The 20068-nt window shown below is 36.7% G+C and overlaps 1 protein-coding gene across 1 annotated transcript; it reads right to left on the bottom strand.

The window, feature by feature from the left end:
• Positions 1-19495: 19495 nt before the first annotated feature.
• Positions 19496-20068, bottom strand: LOC144254565 (interferon alpha-5-like). The gene has a single exon (XM_077797877.1). The coding sequence runs from the start codon at positions 20066-20068 to the stop codon at positions 19496-19498; it is 573 nt and encodes a 190-aa protein (XP_077654003.1).

Raw genomic sequence — 20068 nt, 5'->3', positions numbered from 1 at the left:
AGATAGAGATCCTGAAAAAATGGTCAGAAATCCTTGAAATGAAGGATACAATCAATCAAATAAAAACTCAATAGAAAGCATAACCAACAGACTAGATCACTTGGAAGAAAGAACATCAGATAATGAAGACAAAGTTTACAATCTGGGAAATAAAGTTGATCACACAGTGAAAAAAGTTAGAAACCATGAAAATAACATCCAAGAATTCTGGGACAGCATCAAAAGACCAAATCTAAGAGTAATTGGGATAGAGGAAGGCATAGAGTTTCCAACCAAAGGAATGCACAATCTCTTTAATGAGAAAATTTCAGAAAATTTCCCAACCATGAATAACGAATTTGAAAACCAAATACATGAGGCTTACAGGACACTAAATTACAACAGATCTACACCAAGTCACATTGTAATAAAAATGCTGAACATACAGAGTAAGGATAGAATCCTAAAAGCCACAAGAGAGAGGAATCAGATCACATATAGAGGGATACCAATTTGTATCTCAGCATATTTTTCAAACCACTCCCTCAAAGCCAGGAGATTATGGAACAATATATACCTTTTTCTGAAAGAAAAAGGATGCCAACCAAGAATCTTATATCCAGCAAAACTAAGTTTTAGATTTGATAATAAAATAAAAACCTTTCATGATAAACAAAAGTTCAAAGAATTTACAACTAGAAAGCCTGCACTACAGAACATCCTCAGCAAAGTATTCCAAGAAGAGGAAACAAAAAACAATGATGAAAATCAGCAGAGGGATGAATTACACTAAAGGAAAAATCTAACCAAAAGAGAAACCAAGTCACATTAAATAAAAAAAAAACAAAAAACAAAAATGGTTGGTAATACAAATCATGTCTCAATAATAGTGCTGAATGTTAATAGCCTAAACTCACCAATCAAAAGACATAGACTAGCAGATTGGATAAAAAAAAAAGACCCAATAATATGCTGCCTCCAAGAGACTCATCTCATAGAAAAAGACTTTCAGAGACTGATGGTGAAGGGTTGGGAAAAATCATACTACTCACATGGACTGTGGAAGCAAGCAGGGGTTTCCATTCTCATATCAAATAAAGAAGACTTCAAACTAAAGTTAATCAAAAAGGATAAAGAAGAACACTACATACTGCTCAAGGGAACCATACAAAAAAAAAAGACATAATAGTTATAAATATATATGCCCCAAACAATGGAGCAGCTATGTTCATCAAAGAAAACCTTCTCAAGTTTAAGAGTCAAATAGACCACAACACAATAATTTTGGATGATTTTAACACAACATTTTCATCACAAGATAGATCTTCCAAACAAAAGCTGAACAAAGAAACTATAGAACTTAATAATACAATCAATAACTTAGACTTAATTGACATATATAGAATATTCCAAACTTCAATGAGAGAATATACTTTCTTCTCAGCAGCACATGTATACTTCTCTAAAATAGATGATATACTGTGCCACAAAGCAACTCTTAGCAAATATTTTAAAAAGTAGAGATTCTACCCTGCATTCTATCAGACCATAATGGAATGAAATTAGAAATAATTTCATTTAATACCTGGAGACTAAATAATATGCTGAGTGAACAATGGGTTACAGAAGACATCAAGGAGGAGATTAAAAAGGTTTTAGAGGTGAATGAGAGCAACATACTGAAATCTGTGGGACACTATAAAAGCAGTTCTAAGAGGAAAGTTCATTGCATGAAGTTCACTCCTTAAAAGAAGAAAAGTCAACAAATAAATGACTTAACACTACATCTCAAAGTCCTAGAAAAAAAGAACAAATCAACACCAAAAGCAGCAGAAGACAGAAAGTAATTAATATCAGAGCTGAAATCAATGAAATTGAAACAAAAGAAACAATTGTAAAAAATGACAGAACAAAAAGTTGGTTCTTTGAAAAAATAAATAAAATTGACAGTCCTTTAGCGATGTTGATGAAGAGAAGGAGAGAGGAAACTCAAATCACTAATATATGTTATGAAAAAGTAAATATCACAAAAGACACTACAGAAATAAAGAAGATAATTGAAAATTATTTTGAAAACCTGTACTCCAATAAAATAGAAAATATTGAAGGCATTGAAAATTTTCTAGAGTCATATAATTTGTGCAAATTGAATCAGGATGATATACACAATTTAAACAGATCAATTTCAAGTGATGAAATAGCAGACACCATCAAAAGTCTACCAACCAAGAAAAGCTCAGAAACTGACAGATACACAGCCAAGTTCTACAAGACTTTTAAAGAAGAACTAATACCAATACTCTACTATTTATTTCATGAAATAGAAAAAGAGGCAGCACTTCCAAACTAATTCTATGAGGCCAATATCACCATGATTCCAAAACCAGTAAAGACACATCAAAGAAAGAAAACTTCAGATCAATATCTCTAATGAACATAGATGCAAAAATTTTCAATATAATTCTGGCAAATTGAATACAAAAATATATCAAAAAGATTGTATACCATGACCAAGTGGGAGTCATCCCAGGGATGCAAGGATGGTTCAATATACGGAAATCAATAAATGTAATTCATCACATCAATAGACTTAAAGATAGAAATGATATGATCATCTCAATAGATGTATAAAAAGTATTTGACAAAATACAGCATTCCTTTATGTTTAAAACACTAGAAAAACTAGGGATAACAGGAACATAGCTCAACATCGTAAAGGCTAACTATGCTAAGCCCCAGGCCAACATCATTCTAAATAGAGAAAAATCAAAGGCATTCCATCTAAAAACTAGAACAAGACAGGGATGCCCTCTTTCACCTCTTCTATTTAACATAGTTCTTGAAACACTGGCCAGAGCAATTAGACAGACAAAAGAAATTAAATATGTATAGGAAAAGAAGAACTCAAATTGGCAGCATTTGCTGATGATATGATTCTATACCTGGAAGACCCTAAAAGTTCCACCAGAAAACTTCTAGAACTAGTAAATGAATTCAGCAAAGTAGCAGGATATAAAATCAACACCCATAAATCAATGACATTTCTGTATATCAGTGACAAATCCTCAGAAAGCGAAATGAGGACAACTACGCGATTTTCAATAGTCTCAAAAAAAAAAAAAAAACTTCGGAATCAACTTAATGAAAGAGGTGAAAGATCTATACAATGAAAACTACAGAAGCTTAAAGAAAAAAATCAAAGAAAACCTTAGAAGATGGAAAGATGTGCCCTGCTCTTGGATAGACAGAATTAATATTATCAAAATGACCATACTTCCAAAGCACTATACAGATTTAATACAATTCCGATCAAAATTTCAATGGCATAGAAATAGAAAAAGCAATCATGAAATTCATCTGGAAAAATAAGAGACCCCAAATAGCTAAAGAAATCCTTAACAAGAGGAGTTGAAGCAGGTGGCATCACAATTCCTGACCTTAAACTATACTACAGAGCAATAGCAACAAAAACAGCACGGTATTGCCACCAAAATAGACTGGTAGACTCATGGTACAAAATAGAGGACACAGAGACTAACCCACAAAACTACAATTATCTTATATTAGACAAAGGTGCCAAGAACATGCATTGGAGAAAAGATAGCCTCTTCAACAAATTGTGCTGGGAAAACTGCAAATTCATATGCAACAAAATGAAATTAAACCCCTTTCTCTCACCTTGCAGAAAACTCAACTCAAAGTGGATCAAGGATCTAGGAATTAAACCAGAGACTTTGCACTAACAGAATAAAAAATAGGCCCTAATCTCCATCATGTGGGATTAGGCCCAAACTTCCTTAATAAGAATCCTCTGGCACAAGAATTAAAATCAAGAATTAATAAATGGGATGGACTCAAACTAAAAGTCTTCTTCTCAGCAAAAGAAACAATCTGTGAGGTGAACAGAGAGCCTACATCTTGGGAGCAAATCTTTACCCCTCACACATCAGATAGAGCACGAATCTCTAGAGTATATAAAGAACTCAAAAAGCTAAACACCAAAAAAACAAATAACCCAATCAATAAATAGGCCAAGGACCTGAAGAGACACTTCTCAGAAGAGGATATACAATCAATCAACAAATATATGAAAAACTGTTCATCATCACTAGCAATAAGAGAAATTCAAATCAAAACCACTCCAAGATTTCATCTCACTTCATTCAAAATGGCAGCTTTTATGCATACAAAAAACAATAAGTGTTGGTGAGGATGTGGGGAAAAAGGTACATTCATACACTGCTGGTGGGACTGAAAATTGGTGCAGCCAATATGGAAAGCAGTGTGGAGATTTCTTGGAAAATTGGGAATGAAACCATCATTTGACCCAGCTATACCTCTCCTTGGTCTATACACAAAGGACTTAAAACCATCATACTACAGGGACACAGCCACATCAATGTTTATAGCAGCATAATCACATTAACTAAACTGTGGAGCCAACCTATTGTGCAACCAACAATAGATGAATACATTTTTTAAAATGTGGCATGTATACACAATAAAAGGGAATAAATAAAAGAGAATAAAATCATGGCATTTGCATGTAAATGGATGGAGTTAGAGAAGATAATGCTAAGTTAACCAATCCCAATAAACCAAATGCTGAATGTTTTCTTTGGTATAAGGAGGCTGATTCATAGTGGGATAGGGAGAGGGAGCTTGGGAGGAACAGACAAACTCTAGATAGGCAGAGGGGTAGGAGGGGAAGGGAGGGGGAACGGAATAATTAACGATGGTTGAATGTGATGTTCATTATTATCCAAGGTACACGTATAAAGACACAAATTGGTGTGAATACAATATGTATTCAACCAGAGATATGAAAAAGTGTGCTCTCTATAATAAGAATTATAATGAATTCCACTGTTCATATATATATATATATGTGTGTGTGTGTGTGTATACACCACTTTAGACCAATATCCTTGATGAACATTCTGGAAAATTAATGCACAGAAAGTATTTGACAAAATATAACACCCTTTCATGTTAAAAAACACTAGAAAATTTAGGGATAGTAGGAACATATCTCAACATTGTAAATAGTATATATGCTAAACCCAAGGCCAACATCATTTTAAATGGAGAAAAAATTGAAAGTATTCCCTCTAAAAACTGGAATAAGATAGGCATGCCCTCTTTCAACACTTCTATTCAACATAGTACTTGAAACTCTATCCAGAGCAACTTGATAGATGAAAGAAATTAAAGATATACAAATAGGAAAAGAAGAACTCAAACTATCATTATTTGCTGATGGCATGATACTATGCTTAAGGGATCCAAAAAATTCCACCAGAAAACTTCTAAAATTAATAAATGAATTCAGCAAAGTAGCAGGATGTAAACTCAATAACCATAAATCAAATGCATTTCTTTTTTTTATTGGTTGTTCACAACATTACAAATCTCTTGACATATCATATTTCATACATTAGATTGAAGTGGGTTATGAACTCCCAATTTTACCCCAAATGCAGATTGCAGAATCACGTCGGTTACACATCCACAATTTTACATAATGCCCTATTAGTAATTGTTGTATTCTGCTACCTTTCCTATCCCCTACTATCCCCCCTCCCCTTCCCTCACATCTTCTCTCTCTACCCCATCTACTGTAATTCATTTCTCTCCTTATTTTCCTATTCCCCTCACAACCTCTTATATGTAATTTTGTATAGCAATGAGGGTCTCCCTTCATTTCCATGCAATTTCCCTTTTCTCTCCCTTTCCCTCCCATCTCATGTCTCTGTTTAAAGTTGATCTTTTCTTCTTGCTCTTCCTCCCTACTCTGTTCATAGTTGCTCACATTATATCAAAGAAGACATGTGGTATTTGTTTTTTAGGGATTGGCTAGCTTCACTAAGCATAATCAAATGCATTTCTATACATAAGTGATGAACCTTCTGAAAGAGAACTTAGGAAAACTGCCCCATTCACAATAGCCTCAAAAAAAACAAAATACTTGAGAATCAACAAAAGAGATGAAAGACCTATACAATGAACACTAAAGCAAGAAATTGAAGAATATCTTAGAAGATAAAAAGATCTCCCATGCTGGTAGATAAGCAAAATCAATATTGCCAAAATGGCCACACTACCCAAAGTGCTATACAGGTTCAATGAAATTCCAATTAAAATCCCAACATCACTTCTTATAGAAATAGGAAAAGCAATCATGAAATTCATTTGGAAAAATAAAAGACCCAGAATAGCCAAAGCAATCCTTAGCAAGAAGAATAAAGCAGGAGGCATCACAATACCAGACCTTAAATAATACTACAAAGCCATAGTAACAAAAATGGCATAATAGTCACACCAAAATAGACATGTAGACCAATGGTACATAATAGAAGACACAGAGAAGAAAAACCCACATAAATACAGTTATCTCATACTAGACAAAGGCATCAAAAACATACATTGGTGAAAAGAAAGCCTCTTCAACAAATGGTCCTGGGAGAACTAAAAATCCGTGTGCAGAAAAGTGAAACTAAATCCCTGTCTCTCAATATGCACAAAACTCAACTCTAAGTGGATCAAGGACCTAGGAATTAGACCAGAGACCCTGTACCTAATAGATGAAAAAGTAGGCCCAAATCTACATCACATCAAATTAGGCCCTGATTCCTTAACAAAACTCCTAAAGTGCAAGAAATAAAATCAAGAATTAATAAATGGGATGGATTCAAACTAATAAGCTTCTTCCTCAGCAAAAGACAATCAATGAGGTGAATAGAGCCTACATTTTGGGAGCAAATTTTTTCCACATGCACATTGGATAGAGCACTAATCTCCAGGTCATATAAAGAACTCAAAAAACTCTGCACCAATAAAACAAACAACCCAATCAATAAATGGGCTAAGGATCAGAACAGACATTTCTCAGAAGAAGATATACAATTGATCAACAAATATATGAAAAAATGTTCAACACCTCTAATAATTAGAGGCATAAAAATCAAAACTACTCTAAAATTTCATCTCACAACAGTCAGAATGGCAGTTATCAAGAATTCATACAACAATAGTGTTGGAGAGGATGTGGGGAAAAGGCACACTCATATATTGCTGGTGGAACTGCAAATTGGTGCAACCACTTTGGAAAGCAATATGGAAATTCCTTGTAAAACTTGGAATGGAACCACCATTTGACCCAGCTATCCCGGTCCTTTATCTATACCTCAAGGACTTAAAATCAGTATACTGTAGTAACTCAGCCACATCAAAGTTTATAGCAGCTCAATTCACAATAGCTAAACTGTAGAAGCAACCTAGAAGCCATTCAATAGATGAATGGATAAAGAAACTGTAGTACATATACACAATGCAATATTACTCAGTATTAAAAAAGAATAAAATTATGGAATTTGCAGGAAAAATGGATGGAATTGGGGAATATCATATTAAGTGAAGTAAGCCAATCCCGAAATACCAAAGGCTGAATGCTCTCTCTGAAAAGTAGATGCTGATTAATAATGGAGATAATGGAGGAGGGGCATGGGGAAAATGGAGAAAACATGATTGGCAAAGTGGAGAGTGGGGTGGGAATAGGGAATGGGGGCAGGAAAGATGGTGGAATGAGATTCCAAGTATAGTAACCTTAAGTATAGTATATATATGACTATGCATAGGGTGCAATGTTACCTTATGTACCATCAGAGAAATGAAAAGCTGTGCTGCAATTGTGCACAATGAATCAAAATGAATTCTGCTCTCATATATGCCTAATTAAAATAAATAAATGAATGAACAAAGAAAAAAAGAATAAAAGTAAAAATAAGTGTTGGTGAGTATATGAGGAAAAAATGTTCACTCACACATTGCTGATGGGATTTCAAATTGCTGAAACAACTCTGCAAAGCAGTGTGGAGATTCCTCAAAAATCTTGCAATGGAACTACCATTTGGCCCAGGTATCCTACTCCTCAATATATTTAAGTCCTAAAGGACTTAAAATCAGCATACTTCAGTGACTCAGCCACTTCAATGTTTATATCAGCTCATCTCACAATAGCAAAGCTATGAAACAAACTTATGTGCCCTTCAGTAGATGAATGGATAAAGAAAATGTGGTATATACACACAGTGGAATGTTAGTCATAAAGAAGAATGAATTTATGGCATTTGCCAGTAAATGGATGCAACTGGAGAATAACATGCTAAGTGAAATAAGCCAATCCGCCAAAACCAATGGCTGAATGTTTTGTCTGATATGCAGATGGCAAGTCACAATAAGTGGGGCTATTGGGAAGAATAGAAGTTCATTGGATTAGACAAAGCGAATGAAGAGAAGGAAGGGGGACAAGAATAGTAAAGACAGTAGAATGCATCAAACATCGCTTTCTTATGTTCTTATATGAATACATGAAAAATGTAACTCCACATTATGGACAAACAAAAAATGGGAAGTTACACTCCATGTGTGTATGATACGTCCAAATACATTGCACTATCATGTACAACTAGAAGGAACAAACTAAAAATTTTTTAAAAAGAAGAATGAATATCAACTGTAATGGTTACTTTGAATTGTCAATGTGATTGGACTAAGAGATGCTGAAGATTAAGAAGCTTCTGGGTGTGTCAGTGAGGGAATGACTAGGAATGATTGGCATGTGGGAGAGCGAACTTAAGTGTAGACCCTACCTAAGCATGGGCAGCACCAACCAATAGATTGGAGGTTTGGATGAAATAAAAGTTGAAAGAAGAAGGAAGCAAATGCAGATGCAAGCCCTTCTTGCACAGGTTCTTGATTGCAGCTGCAATTGCCATACTCACTTTCTTTCACTCTTCCAAAGCAGTGTCTGCCAGTGATTCTCCAGAGAGTTTCCAGAATCTTTGGTCTCAGATTAGGATAACAGCATTGATCCCTCTAGTTCTGAGGCTTTAGCATCTTGAACTGAGCACCTACTGGTTTCTCCAGCCCTCCAGCCTGCAACCATTGTGGACTATGCAGCTTATGGTTGTGTAAGCCAATCTGATAAATCCCCTTTTATAATCATACCTCCTGTTGGTTCTGTTCCTCTAGAGAAACCTACTAATACACCAACCCTACTTAAATTTTCCTAAATAGTGATGAGGAGGAAATGCTTCCAAATTCATTTTATGAGACTAATATTACCCTGAAATGAAAACCCTACAAGATAGTAAATAGAAACTTATAGGACAATATCCCCCAATGAGCATAGGTAAAAAAAAATCCTCAATGAAAACCTAGCAAACCAAATTCACCAGCATACTAATGGGATCCTAAAAACAATCAAATAAAATTCCCCCGGGCATGCAAGGATGATAAAGCATATATGTACCAATCAATAAATGTGATACCACATTAAGAGAACAAAGGATTAAAAATTATAAAACCATTCCAATAAATGCAGAAATACCATTTGATAAAATTCAACATTCATTCATTCAACTGCCAACAAGGACTAGAGATACAGTTCAGTGGTAGAGCACTTGCCTAGCATGTGCAAGGCCTTGGGTGTGATCCCCACTATTGAAAACAAAAACAAACAAACAATGCAACAAACAACTGCAACAGAAAACTATCAACACATGAGGTATAGAAGGAAAGTACTTCAACATAACAAAGGCCATCGATGACATGGCTATCATACTTAATAGTGCAAAGTAAAATCTTTTCCTGAAGATCAGGAAGAAGACAAGGATGCCCACTTGGGCCACATCTATTCAATATTCGAGTGGAATTCGTAACCAGAGCCATTAGGCAAGAAAACTGAAAAGCCATCCAAATAAGAAACGAAGTAGAATAATTTGTAAATGACATGATCCTATAGAGTACTGAAAACTCTAAACTTCCCACCAGAACACTGCTTGAACAAACAAACTAATGCAGTAAAGTCGTAGGATATGAAATCAGCATACAAAAATCAGGAGCATTTCTACATGCTAACAGTGAAATCAAAAGAACAAATTTAACTGAGGAAGCAAAGGCTCTGTACATCAAAAACTAGAAAATAAAGATGACAGAATTGGCAGAGGAGATAAATTAATGGAAAGAGATCTTACATTAGTGGATTGAAAGTATTAATAATGTTAAAATATTCAAACGATCCAAAGTCATCTATACATTCTGTGCAATTTCTATCAAAATATGCATGGCATTTTTCACAGAACTAAAACAATATTCCTAACATTCCAATGAAAACCCAGAAAAGAAGAAAAAAGAAAAACATTTCCCCAGCAATCTTGCCAAGAGGAATGAAGAGGCTGCATCAGTCTACTCATACTGCAAAGTTATCATAGTCTAAACATTCTATAAAATGTAGACACAAACATGCAATATTGACCAAAGTCCTCCTGCTATTATTATTTTGAATAAATTGTACTTTACATCAATTAAAAATAAAAAAGTATTTAACCTTCACTCATTTCTTCCTTAGTATTCTTCATTTTTGAAAAATTCAAATATGAGTTTCTGACATAGATACTGTTTTCCTTCTCTTTAATTTTTTTTTAACATTTTTTTACAAAGCAGGTCTACTGGTATCATATTCTTTCAATGTTTATCTGAGAAAGTCACTATTTTCCCTTTTCTTTTTAGAGAATGATTTCACCAGGTAGAGTATTCTAAGTTAGTGGGTTTTTCTCCCAGTGCTTGACCTTTCAATTCTCTCTGTTCTTGGTTGCACAACTTTTGGGGAGAAGATAGTTGGATGTTCTTTTCTTTGATCCTCCATAAGGAAGATGTTGATTTTTCTCTGGCTTCTGTCATAATTTTCCCTTCACCTTTGACTTTCTGAAGTTTGAAAAAACATGAAAAGATGTAGCTTTTTCTGGCATTAAACCTGCTTGTACTTGATATTGTGCGTCTGAAGATAAATGTTTCACATTAATTTGAGGACATTATGTCATCATTGTTTATTGTGTTCCTTTCGTTTTCTCCTCTTGGGAATTCCAGTGCCTGTATGTTATATCTTTTGAAGTTTTCCCTCAGTTCTTGGATATTCGAGTCTGTCCCAAACCATGTAGTCTGTGAGTCAACTTTACATTGCTGGGACAAAAATACTTAACAAGGAAAATTTAGAAAAGAAAATTTTATTTTGACTCATGGTTTCATAGATTCACTTCATGGTGGGCTGACTCCATTGCTCTGAGCCCAGGTGAGGCAAACATCATGGTGGAAAGGGCTGGTGGAGGAAAACATCTCAGGACAGGGTAGCTAGGAAGTAAAGGGAAAGGGGTACCAGCCACAGGGAAGAAAATCTCTTCGCCAAGTTTTTCCATTCCAACTAGGATAGACTGATTTGTTTAGAGTTCTCATAATTCCATCACTTTACCTCTGAACAAAACTGTGAGCACTAGAGTAAGGCATGACCTTGCAGAATAGTGTTGACTTAGTTATAGATATTTTGCATTCTTTCTCTGGTTTATTGCAATGTATTTCATTATTTACTTTCCAATGTGTTTTTTTTGGAAATATTGTATTTTATACTTTATTGTTGCTATAGCTATGAATAAAATTATATTTTATTACATTTTCTAATTTTGAAAGTTTTAAATTCATTTCATTTACATGCATGCTTTATTTTAATGAAAAAAGTATTTAAAAAATTGCCATTTAAAATTTTCATATGACTAATATCAACACATAGAAACACAGAAGCATAACCTATTTGGGTGTCTTCATAATTTTCAAGATGCATCAGTGGGTCCTAAAAACAAAACATCTGAGCACAGTTGATGTTGATAATATTTACAAGTGTCTATTTGCAAGTTATGGTTAACTTATGATGATTAATAAGGACTTATGATATTAACCTAATTTTAATTGATTGTCCCATTCAAATCCAACAAAGATGAATATGGCATTTTTCTGACCAGAAGTAGTGACCATGGGGCAGCTCCAGATTCCACTTAGAGACAAATCCAAGAGAAGCAGCTGGGGATGGGAGGTAAGGAAGGTACAGAAGTGTAAGAAAGAATGGTTGGAAGATAAATCCCTCCACCTGAACACAGGGAGTGAGAATCTCACCGAAACTCTTCATCTCCCTGGAGATACTTAATCTTCCATAGAGTTTCTATGAAACTTGAGAACCACATGAAAAGCTTATGTATAAGGAAAGGGAGAAGAGCCTGTCTTCCTGCCTCCCCCTACTGCCTCACTCACCCCACTCAATGAGTGACCAAGCTGTTCCTGCCCAGGCTGTGGGTTCTCTGTAACCCCAGGAGCAGCTGGCAGGGCAGAGCATTCTCCATCTGAGCTGTGTGAGGAGGAGGAGTGCCAGCCTAGATCTGTCTGCCACTGGGTCCAGACACTTTCTGTTCCTTTGTACTTTCCCACATTCTGCATGTCTTCTCATAGGCCTTTAGCCAAACTGCTTCTTCAGTTTCAATCTTACTCATCACCAGATCCAGATGTTAATATGCCACTGTTCTGGGGGATGTGCCAAACTGTAACTATTGTCAGGTTCAGAGTATGTTTATCACTAAATGTGACCTCTTGGGAAACTGAGAAAACCACAGAAGTAAGAAAGTCATTCTCTTTTGTGTGTGTGCTCTGGCCATAAAGTATTCTCTGAAATTCCTCCCCTAAAGTGGGCCATAAGTCATGCAGTGGGCATCCTGCCCTATGCCCAGAGAACAGGTGTGAAATCGAAAGACACCCACAAGAATCTGAGCAAATAGGCCTTGTTGAGGTCCCCAGTTTTTGAACATTCAATAAGACTCTCATTTGGGCAATCATCCTGTCACAGGGCTGTATACTCTTCGTCTATCCTAAGCGTGAAAAGTAGTTTCCCTGGGTCTTCTCATCTTCAATTCTGAAGCCTCCCATGTCTTGGAAACTTTGGCTAAATATATTTGTCCTTTCTCTTGTTGATTTTTTTTTTATTACAGGGATGTTAGCCTTGAACCTCACAACTGCTGAGGAAAAGACTTTTCTTCAGACATTCTATATACAAAGATTACCAGAAGGCCCTCCAGTCTGCACCCCATGCCTCAGTGAAAGGCTCCATCAGTACTCAGTGGCCCTGGGGCAGACAGGGGCTGCCTACCCACATCTCCAACATGTGCCATCAGACCCTGCTTCTAGAAACTTCCAAGGAGCCCTCTCAGAAACAGATGTTGTTTGCCCTGAGCATAGATTTACTTTTCCTTTGAGATTCACCTCTGAATCTCAGATTCAAGCTGGATAAAGTAATACTTAGACAACTGGTAAAGCATTATTTCTGTGTCTATCTGTGAAAGTGTGACTAGAGGAAATCAGCACATGAGTCAGTGAACTGAGTGGGAAGATCATCTAAGCAGCTGGAGGCCCAAACAGAGCAGAGGGTAAAGAGAGGGAAATTTCTTCTCTCTCTATCTGTCTCTATCTCCCCTAAAACTAGGACACTCATCTTATCCGACTTTGGGAGTTTAGAACTCCATGATCCTTGTTTCTCTGTACTCCAGTATTTACACTATTATCCTCCCTGGATTCTCAAGCCTTTGGCCTCAGATAGAAATACATCATCAGCTTCTTTGGTTTTGAGGCTGCCATATTTAGATGTAGGCACAATTCTGGCATCCAAGGGTCTACAGTTGCAGACAGCCTGTTTTGTGATCTCTTAGCCACAATTACGATATGAATCAATTCTTTAATAAATCCCCTATTTGGCTGTCTGATTGTGTATCTATCTATCTACATCAATTGTCTTAAATATTCAGGACCTCCTGGGGCTGAGAGCATCTAATGACTGGTTTACAAGGTGGTAGAGATGCCCCTCACTCCACCACTGCGAGTTCACACACATAACATGCCTGTGGAGGCAAACTTACCAACTGTGGATGACTGTGGATTCTGAAACAGCCCTGTCATTTGGACTTAGCCTCTCTCAGCTGTAGCATATGATCAGTCTCATCTACCCAGAGAACTGCTGGGAGACATGCTTTCCTATGTCCGTGAAGGAAAGTCCACCAACCTCAGTCCAGATGCAGAACCTAAAGCACAGTGCTCTCTATAATCTGGGGCCAGTCCTGCCCAGGTTCTTGAACCTGCCTAAGTACTAGGAAAAGTACTTCCCAAGACCCACTGGGAAGTATTTCCATCTATTTAACTGATAAGAGGCCCACCTTTTACAGATTCAACTGTGAATCCTAAAGCAAGTCTTGTACCAGTGCCAGCCCTACTGAACAAAGTCCTTGTCTTATCCATCAAATGATCAGGCAGGGCCCATGCCAACTGCCTATCACCTAGAAATGAGCCTGCCAACTTCTTATCATAGTACAGATTCAGCAGATGCCCCATGATCTGACTCCATTTCCACCTGACTGTGATCCCTGAAGCAATGCCATCATTCTGGTGAAGCAACGGAGAAGATCTTTACATGATGAAATCAGGGTGGAAAAGCTGCTTGCCCCTTCAAGTGCAGACCAACCACAGCAAGGTATATGAATCATGAGGTGTTAGTCAAACACATCACCAATAAAGAAATAAAATAAATCACTAGTAACTGAGCCCCCAAGGAAATAGAGAATTACTGGACAAAATATTTAAAATTAAATATGTTCAAGAAGATTAATGAGGTGCAGAAGAAGACAAGACAACTATATGAAATCAAGGGAACAATTTAAGAACAAAACAAAAAGTTTGATAAAGAAATTGAAGCCCTAAAAAAGAACCAAATGGATTCAGGAGCTGAAAAATGTATTGACAAAACTAAAAACCTTAATAGTTTCAACAGTAGGCTCAAGCTGTTCAACATCACTCAATTAGAGAAACAAAGAGAGAATTAAAACAAAGGACAAAAGCAGAAGGAAACCAAGATTTATACAAAGTCAATATGAATATATGATTTAAAGGAATGTGAGAAGTGACACAGAGAGGATTAGACAGCTTATTCAAGTAAAAATTATGTGATACCTTCCCAAATATGGGGAAAAATACTAATATACTATTTAATAAACTGAAAGAACTAATGGCAAGATCAATTCAATAAAGAACAAAACAATGTGCCATACAATGATATTTTGGTCAACATTCAACCACATAATATGATGGTAGTCCCATAAGATTATAATAGAACTGAGAAATTCCTATTCCCTAGAAAAGGAATCCTCTGCAGAAGAAAAAGAAAATTCCCCAGGAAAATACATAAGAACAGTTTAGCAGAAGCTTCTCAGCTTCTCTAGCTTCAATATATGGCTTGAAAATTACATTCAGGTCTTTGAATAACTATTGGGAGAGGGACAACCAAGGGGTCATTCTACATGAATTAATAAACAGAGTTCAAAAAAAGATAAATTTGTTTTAAGATCCAGTTACTTATGTTTTTATTATCTGTAATAGAACCTAGCATCAATATTTACTGTCAAATATCTCTCAAAAATTCACTCTTGATGAACCTTTTCCATGAGAAAACTAAATTTCAAACTTCTGGAAACTGCAAATTGCCTTCCAGAAGTTTATTGAAAAAAATTAAAATTATAAATAATAACATTTTTTCTTTAAAAAATAAACCATGCTATTCTTCTATGTATTTATGGTCAATTTAAAATGCATGATGTATAACATCTATTTAAAATACTCTCATGGTTAGGTTTGAGATATTTTTCTTCTGGTGCAAAACTCATAGATGAGATTGTGTTTGCAGGTTCAGGAAAGAAAATCATATAATTTGGTAGAGGAAGCCATGAGCATGAGTTTCTTCTTTCTTTGCTAACTTTTCTTTGATGATTGCTAATGTCAAAAAAGGACAATTCAAGTTCCCCTCTGATAATCTCCCAGGCACAGGAGATGTATTCCGATTCCTTAAGAAAACAGATAATTTTCTGGAAATATGTCTGGGGAGCAAATTCCAAGTGAGACACACTTTTTCTATATGTGATGGCTTCAGTTGATCCAGACTGAAATGAACTCTAGAGCATTGTTGCTGAAGGAGGAACTCATTGCTTTCATCATGTATGCCTACTGTGCTCAAGAAATTGAACATCTGCTAGATCATTAGATGGGAGAGACAGGTAGCCTCTGTCTTCTGCACTTGGATGATCTTCCCAGTTTTTCAGAAAAAGTGGAAGTCAGCTCTGTCTTTCAGGCATTTGTGAGACCATCTTTAGGTGATCAAACAAGATGATATCAACTTGAGAAGGTAGTTTTACAAGTAAATAGCAGATGCACCTGTCCAATGGGAAGTGTCTTTGACCTAAAGACAGAAGTGTCTGTAGAACCAGATGCTGATAGCAAAGGTTGGTTCTGTTTGTATAGCTAAGGGCTGGTAACTGTCATTTCAGTTTCAGTATACAAATAATTTTAAGTTTGCTCAGTACTACTTTATTTCCAATTTATCTCCTTAAATCTCTGAATTTTATCTTTTAAATTTCTGATCTGGGCACAGAGGATTCATTAATGACATTTTCCTCCATTAGAACCCAATTTTTTTAAAAAATTGTGACATCCAGTTGCCATACAGGACTATAATTCCAATCTCTCTAACACACACACACACACACACACACACACTCACACACACATTTTCATCTCTAAATATTACTCTTCTCTGTTCTAGAAACAAACTTTGAGCCCTGACCCTAACATTCACTTTTCTTTCCTTCTTTGGCAGAGAAAGTCTGCTCCCTCAACCTATGAATCCCTGTATTTCTTCCATGTTTTACCAGATCATCTCTGACAATAAAGTTCTTCCTGAATAGGATTGTTCTTTGATTCATTCACAGCAGAAGCTGCTGATTAATGTTGGATGAGCTTCTCTTTTTCCTCTCCTTTTTAGAAGATATTCCAGCAGTTCTATGTGCTTATGTTTCGCTGAGCACAGGATCAGAGAAAATGTAGATACTGTCTTTTCTGTCCACCATCTTCTAACTGAGGTCTACATTGCTCCTCCATCTGCCAATAATACTGGGAGAAATCCAGATATTTTTCAGTTTCTTATGAGTATGTTGATAGTAATTTCAAAATAATAATATTTCCAAGCACCACCTGGCTTTCTAGGTGGTTTTCACAACTAGTTACAAGTTCTGCTCTCACATGTCAAAGTGTCCTCAGTGCACACTCACCAGACTCATCTAGAGAGCAGGTGCACCCTCTCTTCATGAGGGGAGGACTCAGTTACTGAGACTCATTTCCTTATTGACAAAATAGTAAAATCTCCATGATTCTTGCGCTGTCTCTAGAGTTCTTATCCCATGGACCCTAGTGCTCAGTAGTGACTTCTCTTCTCCTGATACACGTACCCAGGTATCAAACTCTTGTGCTTCTGAGACTAAAGGTTTGTTATGAGTAGGTACCTTGAGGACTTATCTAATAAAAATCATTTACCTTCAATAGCCAGAGAAGATTATTTTGCTAATTACAGTTTTATTGTTTTATTCTTCTACTTTTTAGAATTCTTGAGTTCCTCAGATTTTCTGAGCTGGGCACAGGGAACTCATGGATGATACTGTCCTTCATGTAAAACTAATCTTACAGAAACACATGGCCTTCAGCTGGTCATAGTCAGTGTGGTTCCATTGAGGATCATCGCTCCTTGGTCTATGTCTCACTCTGACAGTGAAGGGTGGTGAGACCCAGGCTATCATGCCAGGGAGAAAAAGTCTTCTTTCCTCTCCTTCTCTTTGTGATTTTGTCACCTTAATTTTCTGTACACTCTTTTTAATAGCGGTTTACCAGGAAAACTTTGTGTTTCTGCTCATGCATTAGGCTCTTATAATGAAGTCAGACAAATAATGGAAAGTATAAGAAAGGTGAAAGGCTGCACTGCTTTTCTGTATCAGATTTCATTTCTTATTTCAACTTTCCTAAAAAGCAAAATTACACAGTTTGTGGGTAAAAGGGAAAAGAAACGGATGTCATAATTTTCATGAAAGTGAAAGAAGGAAGTGACTCTTCCTTGACTGTTAACAGAGTGTAACTTAGCCTCATGCAATGCAGCCAAATTGAGCCCCAGGGCCAAGGCAGAGGGGAAGACTGAGGGCCAATGTTCAGGTGCCCAAGGCAGGGAAATGCCTGCTTCTGACAGAGGCTCAAAGACCAGTCAATGGACTGCCTGACTGTTCTCTCATTTAATCCAGATGTGATCAGCCCTTAGGAGAAGAGAGGGGAGTCACACCAACCAACAGCAGCCTTCCCACTAGGCTCCAGAACTAGCACACTCACCGAGTCTGGCAGGACATGGATATTGGACTTGACTGTGCATTCCAACTTGGTCATAATCTACTCAAAGAAAAGTCTACCCTGAGAACCCAAGTGTTGAAAACAGGGAATGTGAAAATCTCAAAAATTTAAGTCTTAGTCTGGAAAATACTCCTAAACTCCTAATAATGATATTAAAAATAATACCATCAAAATGATTTATAGGCTGACTATAGAAAACCATCATTTTAAGATCTTTGAAAGTAGTATCTCATACTTCCCATTAACACTCTTAGTCATTTGGAGAGCTCCTTGGAGACAAATATAAATCTGGAGAGATGAACTATTCCAAACTCACCAATGATCCAAGGTCAGCACCTAAGGGATAGTTGAGGTATGCAGAAGGTGAGCAAATTTGGGAAAGGGTGATCAATGTTTCCCCAATACACCTGGAAAGGAACAAGGAGCTGGTGAGCAATTCCAGAATGTTGTGACTGTTCAGAGCACGAACCTCCTGTGCATTTGAAAAAGCTGGAGGAAGGAATTTTGAGAGGTTCACAACAGAGACATGAAAAATGTTCAAAGAGATGAATTTGTTGACCTGATTTAAATATTACATCCAACACGGCACTGCACTAATGTGAATAACTTTTGTGTTTTGACGTATGATAAAAAAGTTAAACAAGACTATCAGAAAGCAGTTGTGTGCATTGAAACCATCACTATAGAGGGAAAGTAGATGAAATTGGGATAATGAGTGAGACATGAAGAGTATCTAAGCACAAACCCCAATGGAGTAAGCTGAAAGATGAGTCAGAGAAGTCCCATTATTTTTTTCGTCTTCTGAGGGGTAATTTTTATGGTTTTTCTTTATCATATCCAGAGTTTATTGATTTTCTATTAATCTCACTTTTTCTACAGGCAAAAATAATGATGGCCTTGAAGTAAATTCAACCTAGAAATCAGCATTTGGAACTAAACTTTTGGTTGCAATTTAAAATAAAATGGAAAAGAATAAAAAGAAATATGAATCCAATCCCTCATTCCCTGCAAGAATGTAAAGAGTTAAAGAAATTTAAAAAGTAATGAAGAACAAAAATATCAACTTCTTAAATATAAAGAAAATATTCAGCTTTATTAATCATATTTCAAACATATACATAATATCATATAGACAAAATAAATAAAATTATATAAATAGTTAAATAAACATTTAAATAGATAAATAGACACATCTGCAGGGATGTAAGGGTCTAGTGCCTACAGATTTGAAAGCAATATTGGGCAAAGGCCTGAACACATCTGAAAAATTGAATTCATGTCACAGTTCCAGCAGGAAGGAGAGTCTTTGAAGTGGCAGAACTTGAGGGAGTGTGGTAAGGTGTGTTCATCAGTGAGAAGCATTTCCCTGCTGGACCAGGTATCATTCCATGCTCCTTAGTCTTCCATACAAGTTGGCTGATGAGGAGAAGGATTTCATGATTTCTGCTCTGACCACCTCCCAGGCACAAGGCAGGTATTTCTTCTCCTTCAGGTAGACAGTGATCCTGTGGAAGTACTTCCTCACAGCCCTCAGGGGAGCCTCTTCCACCCCTACCTGCTGGGTCCCACAGTCTTTCAGGTCATCCAGATGCTGATGGAGACCAGTGAGGAAGGTGTCCAGGAGGGTCTTGTTCCAAGCAGCAAAGGCCTCCTGGGTGCTGAAGAGGTTGAAGATCTGCTGGGTCATCTCATGGAGTACAGCAACAGCTTGAGCCTTCTGTACCTGCTCACCCTCCAACTGCTCCTTGGGGAAATCAAAGTCCTTTCTGTAGTTCAGGCAGGAGAAAGTGGGAATTCTCCTCATTTTTTCCAGGAGCATCCAGGTCCCCTCCTCATTCCTGTCAGGAGTTGCAAGATCCAGATTGTGAATCTGAGGCAGGTCACAGCCCAGAGAGCAGGTGGACTTACAGCTGAGCACCACCAGGGCCAGCAGGAAAGACAAGGGCAAGGCCAT

Source organism: Urocitellus parryii, chromosome 4, assembly GCF_045843805.1.
Source record: "Urocitellus parryii isolate mUroPar1 chromosome 4, mUroPar1.hap1, whole genome shotgun sequence".
In the NCBI taxonomy this organism is placed as follows: domain Eukaryota; kingdom Metazoa; phylum Chordata; class Mammalia; order Rodentia; family Sciuridae; genus Urocitellus; species Urocitellus parryii.
This window is presented reverse-complemented; position numbering and strand designations above follow the sequence as displayed.